Source organism: Tupaia chinensis, unplaced genomic scaffold (genome assembly GCF_000334495.1).
Source record: "Tupaia chinensis unplaced genomic scaffold, TupChi_1.0 Scaffold000008_1, whole genome shotgun sequence".
Taxonomy (NCBI): domain Eukaryota; kingdom Metazoa; phylum Chordata; class Mammalia; order Scandentia; family Tupaiidae; genus Tupaia; species Tupaia belangeri.
The window spans coordinates 139,985-153,282 of record NW_006159437.1 but is presented as its reverse complement, the minus strand read 5'-3'; the positions used below and the strand labels follow the sequence as shown (position 1 = coordinate 153,282).

Here is a 13,298-nt window from a genome sequence, read left to right as displayed (position 1 = left end):
TGTTAAGACTAGTTAAACGCTTTTTATTTTCAGCCTGTATTCACAGTGCTCAGAAATGAGTTAGTGGAGAGAAATTTTCCAAAGCTACTCCTTCCCTTTGCTATAAAAGTTCATTTTGGGGGCCCAGCAAATGACATAATGGTTACGTCCCTGGACCCCCAGGTAGTCAGCTGTGATTCAAGTCCTAGACCCAGCAGCTTAAATTCATGCCAGGTGCATGTGTGTGTGCTTGCCTAAGATCCTGAAAGGAAAATGGAGAAGGGATGGTGACGTGGCCATCCCCCCAGGGGGTGATTTCTTGCTTTTTGTCCCTCTGCTTCTGTCTTTCCAGCAAGCACACATGCCTTATAGCAAAAACCTCTCTTAAAAAAAAAAAAGTTAATTTTTGAATAACAGTTCATATTTCTGATAAGAAATAAAAACCGTAGAATTTGTTGTGAATAATACTGATACTTAAACAAGTTTTGTTTGCCTGTCTATGTAAATTCTTTAGGAATTATTTAGCAGCTACTCTGCCTGTTCCATATTTTTTTTAAGAAGATCTAATCTTTGCCTTCTAAAAGTTAGCTCAATGAAAAATAAAGACCCATGAACAATTTCAGAAATAGGAATATGTATGAAAACTGCATATAACAAAATGCTAATAAACTTTATGGATTGAAAGAAGCATAGATTAGTATTAGAAAGTACTGGTAAAGGCTTCAGGGAGGAACACAGGCTGTTATGAATGATTTGGAAAGGAAGCCATATGGTGTTTCAACAAGTATGTAATACAGTAGTCCCCTCTTTTCCTCAAGGCATATGTGCCAAGACGCCCAGTGGATGCCTGAAACTGCAGATCGTACCAAGCCCTATATGTATTATGTTTTTCCCTGTACATACGTACCTATGAGAAAGCTTAATTTAAAAATTTGGTGTACCTAAAGATTAAAATAACGAAAATAAAATAGAACAATTATAACAATATACTATGATCAAAAGTGATGTGAATGTAGTCTTCATCTTACTCTGTCTCTCAGAATATCACATTGTACTGTATTCACTTATTATCAGACTGTGGTTGACCGCAGGCAAAACTGAAACTGTAGAAAACAAAACTGAATATGGAAGGATACTCTTAAGTTAAAAAGGCAATCCAATCCTCTTTGTATTTTCCAATTTCTAAGTTCTTACTATTCTAAGTTTTCTTTTTCCTTTCATAAACCCATATACACATAAGGCTAAGAGCACTGTATTTGGATTTAACTCCTAGCACTGTGATATAACTTCAAGGTAGGGATTACTCCTCCTCCCTTCTTCATAAACTTTAGTCACCTTAATTTGTTCTTCTTTGTCCATAACATAAGCATAATGACGACTGTTGAAATGTTACAAAAGTGGTCAGCAAAGTGCCTGGCATATAATAAATGCCTAACTAAAAATGTATTTTTTTTTGTTTTATGATGAGGAATACAGCTCTTAGCCACTTCTTTCTTTTCAATTTTTTGTCTTTATGTCTCATTCCGCAGTCACTTCACATAGAGCAAGGATGTCAAGAGAGACATTTGTCAGCCAGCCTTAAAAAGGAAGAATGTGACCCTCCTGATCTTACAAGTATACCTGAGACAGAGCGATTTTCTATATTCTTTTGCAGTTCTTGAATATTATGGACTTTTATTTATTTTTTAGCATACAACCCAATGTAATTATACCTTGACTACTAGCAAATACCAGTTGAAAACATTCCTAAAGAAAACTTACTCCAGTGAGGCTGTATAAATACAGTTCCTGTAACACTTTGTTTGGAAACCATTTTCTGAATTTGAGGAAATTGATCTGTTATTCCTTTCTTTGTGTTACTGTGCTGCTGGTGATGGGAATCAGGTTTCATGACTGCAGAGGTCTTCAGTTCTTACTTACAACACAAATGGAAGAGCTGAATAAATTCCAGAAGCTGGTAAGAGAAGCCGTAAAAAAGCTGGAGGGGCCTCCATCTCGTAATGTTATTGAATCTGCAACAATCTGCCACCTCAGACCCGCTAGACTTCCTCTCAACTGGTAGGTAATAGAAGAAATCATACAAGGGAACTTCAAAAAGTTCGTGGGAAAAATGGGATTATATATGAGTTTTGGTCCAAAAAAATTTTGAAATCCAGGGGTAGTGTTTTCATAATATGTATTTTCCACAAACTTTGTGAAGACCATGTGCAGTGAAGTGGCATTATTTCTTAAAGCAGGATATCTTCTGAGAGAAGTAATGGCTCGTATAATAGACCAGACATAGGTAATTCAGACAGAAGTAGAAAGAGATGAATTGTTACTCTAATCTTAAAAAATAATAATAATAATAATAATACCCTCAAGGATCATGTCCTGAAAACCATGTAACTTTTTTCCTGAAGTGATATTTATTATAAAGCAAAAATGAAATATAACATACTAAGCCTCTCTTTAAAGTGACCCAATTGCTGGTTTGCTTATAAATATGTCTCTTATAATCTCTTTTCTTTTTCAGCTGTGTCTTTTGTAAAGCTGATGAATTGTTTACAGAATATGAATCAAAGCTGTTTTCTAACACGTAAGTTCTCTGTTTGATTATTACGTATCAGGAAATTGAAACATTTTATAAGACTTGATGCTTGATTGTGTATTTCCTTACAGTGACCTTTTATATTTCTCTTTTATTAAGTTAGTTTAGTAAACCTTTGACAGTTGATCATTTAATATGATTAGTTTTACAGAACCATACAGAAATTATTTCCTAAATGTTTACGTCATATACTAATGGGTAATTGAGGACAGTTTAGGGACATGGTAAGAGATCAGACTCTTGAGTTCAACAGATTCGAACTAACATCTCTGCCTCCTGTTGGGAGCGCATTACTTCCTGATGCCAGTCTTCTCATTCTTTAGATGAAGATAACTCTTACTTCATTGAGTTTTCATAGTATTTTAAAAAGCAGATACACATAATTATTTATCATAATGCTTGGTACATAGTAAGTATTCTATAAAATGTTTGCTCTTGTTCTTTTTCTTTTCTTTTTTTTTTTAGAGGTTTTTGCTATAGGACGCGTGTGCTCGCCAGACAGACAGAGAGAGACAGAGAGACAGAAAGCAAGAAATCACCCCCCAGGGGGGATGGCCACACCACAGTCCCTTCTCCTCCATTCTCCTCTCGGGATCTTGGGCACGCACGCACGCACATGCACCCGGAGTGAGTTTTGAGCCACAGGGTCCGGGACACGAACCATGGTCGACTACATGTGAGTCCAGTGACATAGCCCTCACGCTAACTGCTGGTCCCTGCTCTCGTTCTTAATATCCATTTTCCAACACAGAGCCTTTGTTCTAGTGCCAGAGATCCAGTTACTTAGTACATGTAGTCATGGTGTTAACAAACATGGAAATTGAGAAGAGAATAAGTTTGAATTGATTGCCTCAAAAAGACAGTGTACATTTAGATGAGACTGTGTTTTTTTTGAATAGCTGTCAGTGGTGGTTTTTGTTTAAAACTCAGACTTAGAGCCTAGAATTTAGGTTTTTTTTAAATTATGCACCATTGTTCTCAAAAAACAGTGGAAAAATTTATGATGCTTCTAGCATTTTCAGAATTGCTGTGGTTTTTCCAAAGATTCTCAAGCATCATCATATCAATATGGCATTGAAAATTATTGAAAGTTATTAACCGTGAGCCCTTATTTGTTCTGCTAATATCACTCATTTACAATGCTTACTACTACTGAGAGTAATTGCTGCAGTTTTGTTCCGGTATATTTTCAGGGTCAAAGGTCAGACTGCAATATTTGAGGAGATGATAGAAGATGAAGAAGGACTTGTAGATGATCGAGCACCTACAACCACCCGGGGTCTGTGGGCAATAAGTGAGACAGAGCGGTCTATGAAAGCACTCCTGTCATTTGCAAAATCACATAGATTTGATGTTGAGTTCATTGATGAAGGAAGTACGTCAATGGATCTCTTTGAAGCATGGAAGAAGGAATATAAGGTATGGTATTATAAATTTCTTTCCAATATTAAAAATTATCCTTTATATTGCTCTTTCTCTTTTTCTCTCTCATATTTCTAAATCTACTGAGGTATAATTTCTTTTTCCCCAAAGTATAATCATTACATAAAGAACAATGAATATAATAATGCTCAAATAATGAGGACCTTCTAGTTATTAAAGAAAACCATGAATAAAACTTAATGAAATCATGAGAAACTTAATGAAACTTTTCATCTAGTTGTGCAAGTGTTTGTTCTTTTAATTTTTTTCTTTGTAATAGAGGGACAGAAAAAGGGAAAAAGAAAGACAGAAACCCCAACAGAGTCTTTACACTGTAAAGACCCCCAGTCTCAATCGGCCCAGATCATGGGCAGGCATGTGCACCCAAGGTGTAAAACCAGGACCTTCCCCATATGGGTCTGCTGCATCACAATCCGGCCTCGTGTTGCTTTATGTTCTTAACTTGAACATACACTGCTATTCTGTAAAACTAGAGTTTTATTTTTATTTTGTTTTTATTTGCTTTTGCTCTAATGATCAAACATAACAAACGTGAAGATTGAGGAACAGAGTAAATATCTCTCTATTTGCAATGCTGGAACGTATTGTAAGGAATAAGGCACAAAGCAGCCTTTCATATTTACACTTTAATGATTCTATTTTATTGTAATTGTGTACATGAGATGAGAGTCCAGAATTTATTAACTTGGAATTAGTTGTTACATCTGGATTTGTTATTAATTATCCTACTTTGAAGATGAGTAAGTCATAATTCCATATGCTATCTTCTTTATAATCTAAATTTTTTATACTTTAAAGCAGGATAAAAAATTTTATGTAAAAGGTATGTTATCTGTAATTTTATGTTAATATTGGTACTATAGTATAATATTGGTAAATTGATAATGCTGATAAAAGTCAAAATCATAGATGTGTAATGAATGTTCTTCCTCATACTTTATTATTGTAAATACAAAGCATATTTACACAGCTAATTCTACCCAGCCAAAGAAGATGACAATATTGTATCTAATATCCAGTTTCACCTATATTCTTCCTTTGGGTTCATTTTGACCCCCTACTGTGTGTCCAGAGGCGTGTTTATTATGCAGTTCTCCCAGATCTTCATCCATTAGTTATATCCATAACTTTTCAAACTAAACTTTTTCACAAAAACAGCGAATGAATCAGCTACTGCTATGCATATCACCTAGGATCTCCCTTAAAAAATAAAGTTGGTGAAGAAAGCATATCCAAAAATCTATACTGATCTATCAGTTCTATAAATTTCAGAAACACAAACAATTATTAAGAATATTACACAGGGACCAGCAGTTAGCGTAATGGCTCTGTCACTGGACTCCCACGTAATGGCTATGTCGCTGGACTCCCATGTAGTTGACCACAGTTCTAGTCCCGGACCCAATGGCTTAAAACTCACGCCGGGCACATGTGCGTGCGTGCCCAAGATCCCAAGAGGAGAATGGAGGAGAAGGGATTGCAGCGTGACCATCCCCCCTGGGGGGTGATTTCTTGCTGTCTCTCTGTCTGTCTGGTGAGCGCACGTACCCTATGGCAAAAACCTCTCCAAAAAAAAGAATATTACACATAGTTATTATGCCAGTGAAAAATATGGAATGATAAGTACAATTCAGGATAGTGGTTACCCCATTGTTAGGTGCCAAAGGAGGAATGTGTGAGAAAAAAGAATGACATAGTTGAGAAGGAACACACAAGGGCTCTCCGAAAAATTCGTATTACTCTATCCTAAAGTAGATGGGGGATACTTGGTTGTGTATTTTAGTATTCTTTTGTTTACATATACATAAAATGCTCTTTTAAATATATGAACTATGTTATAATAATTTTTTTTTTTTTACAGTAAAGCAAAAAAGAAATTCATTAGCCTAATATTGACTTACATAGATCTTTGGTCCTACTAGGAAATCTTTGGGTATTCTTTTTCTAAGACTCTAAAGAGGCCGTATCCTATAGTGATTTTTCAATCTCACTTATTTATTCTAAAAACGGCTCAAGTAATTGCTTGTACCTTAGATGCTTAATGAGAAAAGTATGTCTTAAAAATCACATGGCAGAGGGTGAGGGATAAGGAATCATGGATGGCAAAAAAAAAATGTATACAAGACATAAGAAATGGAAAATTATTTGCTGATAACATGTATGTTGATGTGCTTAATTGAGCCAATATACAGTGTATTTTGGATGGAAAATTCTTTTGTATGCTGTAATGATGTATAGTGAATTAATGTAAAAAATAAATAACTTTAAAGAAAAAAAAAACCACTTTTATTCAAACCATATCTTGAAGGTTTTAACTGACTGTAATTATGTGGTTTACCTTTGCCTCTGTCATTTCTGTTCCTTCAGTTGCTTCACGAATATTGGATGGCTCTGAGGAATCGTATATCTGCTATTGATGAACTTGCAATGGCAACAGAACGACTAAGAGTGCGTCACCCTAGGGAACCAAAGCCCAGCCCACCCGTTCTTCATATCATTGAACCACATGAGGTACTTTGCAAGCAAATCACACAGAGGGGCACAGAAAGTAGATGTAAGAAAAATCCAAGACCCTTGGAGGAGGTAGAATCAGGGCAGTGATCTCATCTATTAGTGTTTATTATATAAGTATACAAATTCTGTTTTTATTTTGAGCCATATGAAGAAGATTTTTTTGTAGGTCAAAAAAGCTTCCAAGATAAGCGATCTTACTCTAATACATTTTTTGCATTCACTATCTGGTTGCACTTTTTATTTGTTTCTCTCCAGATTGTATATTTATCTATTGAATATTCATCTATTTATTAATATATTCTATGTGCTAAAAGCTATAGCTATTCTCTGCTTTTTAGACATATTTTCTATTTCTTCAGCTTTATCAGAACTAGGAAAATCTTTTGTAAGAACCACTAAAATTTTTCTTTTATAGTATTTTCCTTTGATAATGATGAACACATATTAACTTGTCCTCTAATAAATTCCTTTTTGTATCTTAGGATTGTACCATAACTCCACCAATCTTTTCTACTCCACATAAAAAGTATTTTTTTCATAATTTATTTTTACCTCTTATGCATGTTTAATGCTTTAAGTTGTTTACGTCTATAAAGCCCAGGGGCCTAAATAGTTAGAAATTATATAATATATACAATTATATGTACATGTTAATATATAATTATGTGTATACATAAAATCATATACTGTGTGATTTAAATATGAATTATCAGTAAGTTTTTTCTGAAAACAAATTATTATTTCAATTCTACATTTTTGTCTATTATCTTCAACCAGGGGAGAGCAGGAAAGACAGTAATATTGTTCCCTGGATTTTATAAAATCACTCAGGTGAAAGCAGCAAATCCTTTTAATTTTTTTTCTTAGCCCATGGACTCATACTGAAAAATAGTACATAAATATAGTTTGGTTTGAGTTTTATCTCACTTCAAGTATTATAGGGATGTTTCTCATTTTAAAAAACTCTACATTGAATTTTGTCTTACATAAAGCAAAAAAGAAAAGTCCTGAAGTATACTATCTAGTATCTGTTTTGCAAATTTGAGTTTTAAAATATAAATAGGTTTTCTTAAAATAAGACATTTATATGATGGAAGAAGAATTGTGCATGTCTGCTTTAACCATGTTTCTGAGAAAGAAACCTTTTTTTTATTATTTTTTTCTAGGTAGAACAAAATCGTATAAAACTACTAAATGATAAAGCCGTTGCTACATCACAGCTTCAGAAAAAACTTGGGCAGCTTCTTTACCTAACTAATTTGGAGAAGGTATTTTTTTAAGTTGTACTTTTTCTAATGGTCTATTACTATAAACAATTTTCATGATTCCTTCTATTTAATCTGTTAGACCCACAATCAATGTACAGGCACATTATCAGAACAAGATGCAGTAGTAGATTTTTGGATAAAGAAAATAAAGGCAAGCTGTAGATTAGAGTTGGCTCTAAAAGCTAGTACTTATGTCCTAAAGTGAATCACTAAATCCCAGTGATGACAAAGTGAAAAATTAGATGTTCCTTATAGGTAAAATAGTGCAGTGGTCTAGAAAGTCCAATTTTTAATCATAACTCTGGTTTGTTTTTTTGGGGTTTTTTTGAGAGGTTTTTGCTATAGGGTGCGTGTGCTCGCTAGACAGACAGAGACAGAGAGACAGAGACAGAAAGAAAGAAATCACCACCCCCCTGGGAGGATCACCACACTACAATCCCTTCTCGTCCATTCTCCTCTCAGGATCTTGGGTGTGCATGCGGTCGACTACATGGTCGGCTACATGGGAGTCCAGTGACATAACCATTATGCCAACTTGGCTGGCCCCGACTACTACTGATACTCTAAAGGAGAAAAAGAACGAAAAAATCATTCAGTAGTCAATTTCATGCAAATAACATTTAGAGAAAAGTCTCAACATCCCTAGAAATGAATTTTTAAAATGTAATATTCCTATACTTTAAATGATAGTCAAAATAAAGTTAATCATCAGTTAGTTGTAAGACATAAGTTTTTATCCTCTGTATATTGAATTACTTTTTAAAAAGTTAAAATTCCAGGACTACGAGATAGTGTAATGGTTACATCACTGGACTCCCACGTGGTCAACTGCAGTTTGAGTCCCAGACCCGAGGCCTGAAACTCAAGTTTTGAGGTTGTGTGCATGTGCGTCTGTGCCCAAAATCTTAAGAGAATGGAAGAAAGGAGGAGAGGAGATTGTGGCATGGCTGTCCCCCCGTGTGGGGTGTGATTTCCAACTTTCTGTGTCTCTCTCTCTCTTTCTCTGGCAAGTGTACATGCCCTGTAGGAAAAATCTCTCCTAAAAGAGTTAAAATTCCAAAGATATTATAATAATACACCTAGGAAAATCCTATTTGGTCAACACTGTACCAAAAAAATAAATGAATAAAATTATCTACATAGGTACCATTATCTGCCAACAAGTAGGCAAAGATTTTTTTTTAAATGATAGCACTCTAGTGTTCACAAAAAGGTAGTGACCAGATACATCTTATGCTTTGCCAATGGGAATTTAAATTGACATAGTATTTCACATAAAGCACTTTAACAGTAATGTTTGACAATTTTTTATAGTTTATATTCTTTGACTCAATAATTCTTGGACATTAAATATTCTAAGTAAATAGGGAATTTGATAAATCCATTAGCTATGACAGTATTGCAGTGGTGTATTATGAGTTGAATATCTCTTATTTGAAATAGTTCAGATGGGAAGTATTAGATTTTATTTAGATTTATTTACTTTTTTTTTCAAATTAGAATAATTGCATATGTATAAGATTGTGGATATGAAACCTAAGTCTAAATATAAAATTTATTTATGCTTGGGAACCAGCAGTTAGCGTAATGGCTATGTCGCTGAACTCCCACGTAGTCGACTGCGGTTCGAGTCCCGGACCCAGTGGCTTAAAACTCACGCCGGGCGCGTGTGCATACGTGCCCAAGATCCCGAGAGGAGAATGGAGGAGACGGGATTGCGGCATGGCCGTCCCCCCTGGGGGGGGGGGGAATTTCTCGCTTTCTGTCTCTATGTCTCTCTCTGTCTGTCTGGCGAGCACACGTGCCCTATAGAGAAAAACCTCTCAAAAAAAAATTATTTATGCTTTATGTACATTGTATACACAGAGGCCAAAGATAATCTTATGCAATATTTTTATTAACTTAAAACAAAGTTTGCATATACTGAAGTTGTGATGCAGGAAGTTGGGGTACACTTTGCCCAATACCCAGTGCAGTAACAGCAATGAACCCAATTCTTTGTCTCACACTCACGAAAAATTAGAGACACAAACACAGAGAGGGGATAGAACAGCAGAGTTTATTAAAAGAGGGAAGGAAGAACAGAGCTCCCAAGCTGGGAGGAAGTCTCAAATGGGTTGCCAAAGCAGATCTGAGACAGGAGGTTTTTATCGTGGTTAGGAGGGACTTTGCCCAGGCTTATTCTCAGGAGGGACTTAGGCATACATTCCCCTTGGTGGTGAGGGGTACATGTGAGATGAGTCTAGTTATTTTTCCTAATTTTGGGGTATGTAAGTTATGAGACTCTTTGTCTAAAAGCTTTAGACCATAAAGGCCATTTGATCTTATGTTCTTCTCAGCATGTGGTAGAGCCTGGGGAAAAAGACTTAGTTCTTAGATTTGCTTTAGGTCATGCTGCCTAGGTTAATCACTGTCACTAGTGCAAGCCATTTCTTGTGAGCAAGTAGTTGAGTAAGAACTAAGCTGCTGCTGCTGAACTGTTGTGTCTCCACCTTAACATTTATCCCTCTGTGATTCTATTTTGGGCCTATCCCCTAATATATTCTTAGGGTCCCTGTCTCCTACCTCAGTTGGGAATGGAATTTTCCGCTTATGATATCATGTCAGCACTCAAGAAGCTATAGATTTTGAAGCATTTCAGATATTGGATGTTTGGATTAGGAATGCTGAATCTATAATTGTCAAATGAGAAATGCTAAAAAGTACAGTGGTTATATAAATCTTGAGTTAGTCTTATAATGAGAATATGATGTAAGTATTTTAAATGGTGTTTTCAGTACATAATGATGCACAAAATTTCATGTTAGAAATTGAGAGAAAAGATAACATTACTAATGGAATATAATCCCAATTTGTATAATTGTGTATATTTAAAGTAAGTACAAACTTTTTTTTCACTCTGGCAGTCTGTGAACATATATTGTGTACTTGTTCTTATATACTATTACACTAGGAGTTTGAGTTAGATGGTCCTGGTCCCTGGCCTCAAAAAACTTACAGTGTTTTTATGTGAACAGATGGTAGTCACTAGAGTTGATAGTGATTATTAAGTGAGATATTAATGATGCCACCAAATTTAGCAGATTAATATAGATTAATAATTTAGAGCAGAATGGCATATATTCAAGAGTACTGCAGAAATTTAAAGATGAACATGTTATATTGTTGATCAACATTTTTCTGTATAAGATCTCAAGAAGCTGAGAACCAGCAGTTAGCGTAATGGCTATGTCACTGGACTCCCACGTAGTCGACCGCGGTTTGCGTCCTGGACCCGGTAACTTAAAACTCACACCAGGCGCGTGTGCGTGCGTGCCCAAGATCCCGAGAGGAGAATGGAGGAGAAGGGATTGCGGCATGACCATCCACCCTAGGGGGTGATTTCTCACTTTCTGTCTCTATGTTTCTCTCTATGTCTGGCAAGCTCACGCGCCCTATAGCGAAAACCTCTACAAAAAAAAGATAAAAGATATCAAGAAGCTAATAAAATGTTCTAAGTAATGCTAGACAATCACATAGAGTCTTTACATGTGCTGTTAAAACCAGCACCACATGGGATCTTCAATAGTCTTACTACTTGTTGGGGTCTTCTGTTTTGGGTAGGAGTAGCAGACAGTGGCAAGCTGTCACTTGTCATGGGTAACAAGTAGGGGAAACAGTTATTACGATCGAAAAAAATCTTGTTTTTAAAGATAGTGGAAACTTGTGTAGGCAAAACGGTTGAGATGAAATGACATTCCAAAGAAGGGAAAGCCCTTTGTGGGTGAGCTCAGATTGGGGCCATTGTCTTGCCTGAAAGCATTTACTGAGACTGAATACCAGCGGAAGATACAGTATACCATTGTGTAGGGACCCTCATAGAAGAAAGAGAAATCAGAGATTTTGAGGGCTATAGGAGAAGGTGTTATAATTGGGAACCTAGAGGACCTTCAGATGCACAACTAATTTTGTTCATCTGCCAGGTGACATGGTAACTGGCCTGAATTACTAATATAGAGTGAAATCTTTTTCATTCACACAGTGCCTTGGAAACAGTTCCCTCCTTTAGAGTGAGGGGCCTACATCAAACACAACAAGCCTTGTCCTTTAGACATTTAAAATCATAGGTGAACTGATTTTTCAAAAAGCATGAAATTATTCTCTAAAACCAGCTGAATTTCTTACTAATCTAAGACAATTACTCACCCTCTTAGCCTAACTGCCTAACAAGGGTGAGTATATTCCCCTCTCAGGAAAATTAACATCCTATTCTGTCTCTGCTATTTGTTGCAAAAACAAACTAGGAAATCTGACATACTGTGAAAATCTTCAAGCAATATGAAAGACAGAAAAATGACCAAAAAAAGGGGGGGGAGGAGTGGACATTAGCACCAAAGCCCCAAATAATCCAGGTGTGGGTCTAGAGGGAAAAGACTCCAAAGTAATTATGGTTAACATGCTGAAGAGGGGAGAGCTGGATGACAGAGATACAGTGAACTGGAGTCCAGACAGTAGAATCAAATGGGAACTTGTAACAGTGTAATACAGTCATGTGCCACATAATGTCATGGCATATAATGGAAGTCCCGTAAGGACCATACTCTTTTCCATATATCCTAGGTATATAGTAGATTGTACTGTCTAGGTTTTGTAGGTACCCTGTATGACGTACATGCAACAGTGAAATTGCCTAACAATACGTTTCTCAGAAAATATTCCCACTGTTAAGAAACAAATGACAGAATCAAGATAAAAATTCACTAGGTAGAGGCTAGATCCCCAAAAAGGGTTAGTCAACTCAAGTACAGTATCACAGAAAAGATCCAGTAGAAATACAGAAAGAAAAATAAAGAACAAAATACACTGTAAAGGATTCTGGACACAGTCTAGAGTGTAGCTTATAATTAAAGTTCAGGAGGAATAGAGAAGTATAATGGGGCAGGACTAAATTGAAGAGACAATGACTCAAAATTTCCTAAAACTGGTTACAGACAATATGAGTGTACTTTTCATTGAACACTTAGCATTTTCCATTTGATTAAAAGAAGAGAGAAATTGGGAACAGCAGATGGCATAGTGGTTATGTCACTGGACTCCCACGTAGTCACCCATGGTTCGAGTCCCAGACCTGGTGGCTTAAAACTCAGACTGGGTGCATGTGCATGTGTGCCCAAAATCGAAAGAGGAGAATAGAGGAGAAGGGATTGAAGCATTTCTGTCCCCCCTGGGAAGTGATTTCTCTCTTTCTCTCTTTCTCTCTCTCTCTCTCTCTCTCTCTCTCTCTCTGTTTCTTTGATGAGCACACGCACCCTATAGCAAAAAAATCTCTCCTGAAAAGAAAAGAAAAAGAAAGGAGAAATCAAGATATTTTCAGATTAACTAAAACTGAAAATTCATTGCCGGAAGACTCACATTACAACAAATATTACAGGAAGATTTTTGGACAGTAGGAAATTTATTCCAGACTGAAGGATGGAACTACAGGAAGAAATAATGAACAGAGGAAAATTTAAATATGTAGGGAA

General features: G+C 36.0%; 1 protein-coding gene across 6 annotated transcripts in view; it reads left to right on the top strand.

The window, feature by feature from the left end:
* Positions 1–13,298, top strand: part of SHPRH (SNF2 histone linker PHD RING helicase) — a 91,434-nt gene that overhangs the window by 54,185 nt on the left and 23,951 nt on the right. For all 6 annotated transcript variants that reach the window (XM_014592858.2, XM_014592820.2, XM_014592893.2 and 3 more), the window contains 5 exons: positions 1,864–2,037; positions 2,495–2,557; positions 3,763–3,988; positions 6,380–6,523; positions 7,693–7,794. In XM_014592858.2, the coding sequence (XP_014448344.1) occupies positions 1,864–2,037; positions 2,495–2,557; positions 3,763–3,988; positions 6,380–6,523; positions 7,693–7,794 (709 nt within the window). The remainder of the gene's footprint in view (positions 1–1,863; positions 2,038–2,494; positions 2,558–3,762; positions 3,989–6,379; positions 6,524–7,692; positions 7,795–13,298) is intronic.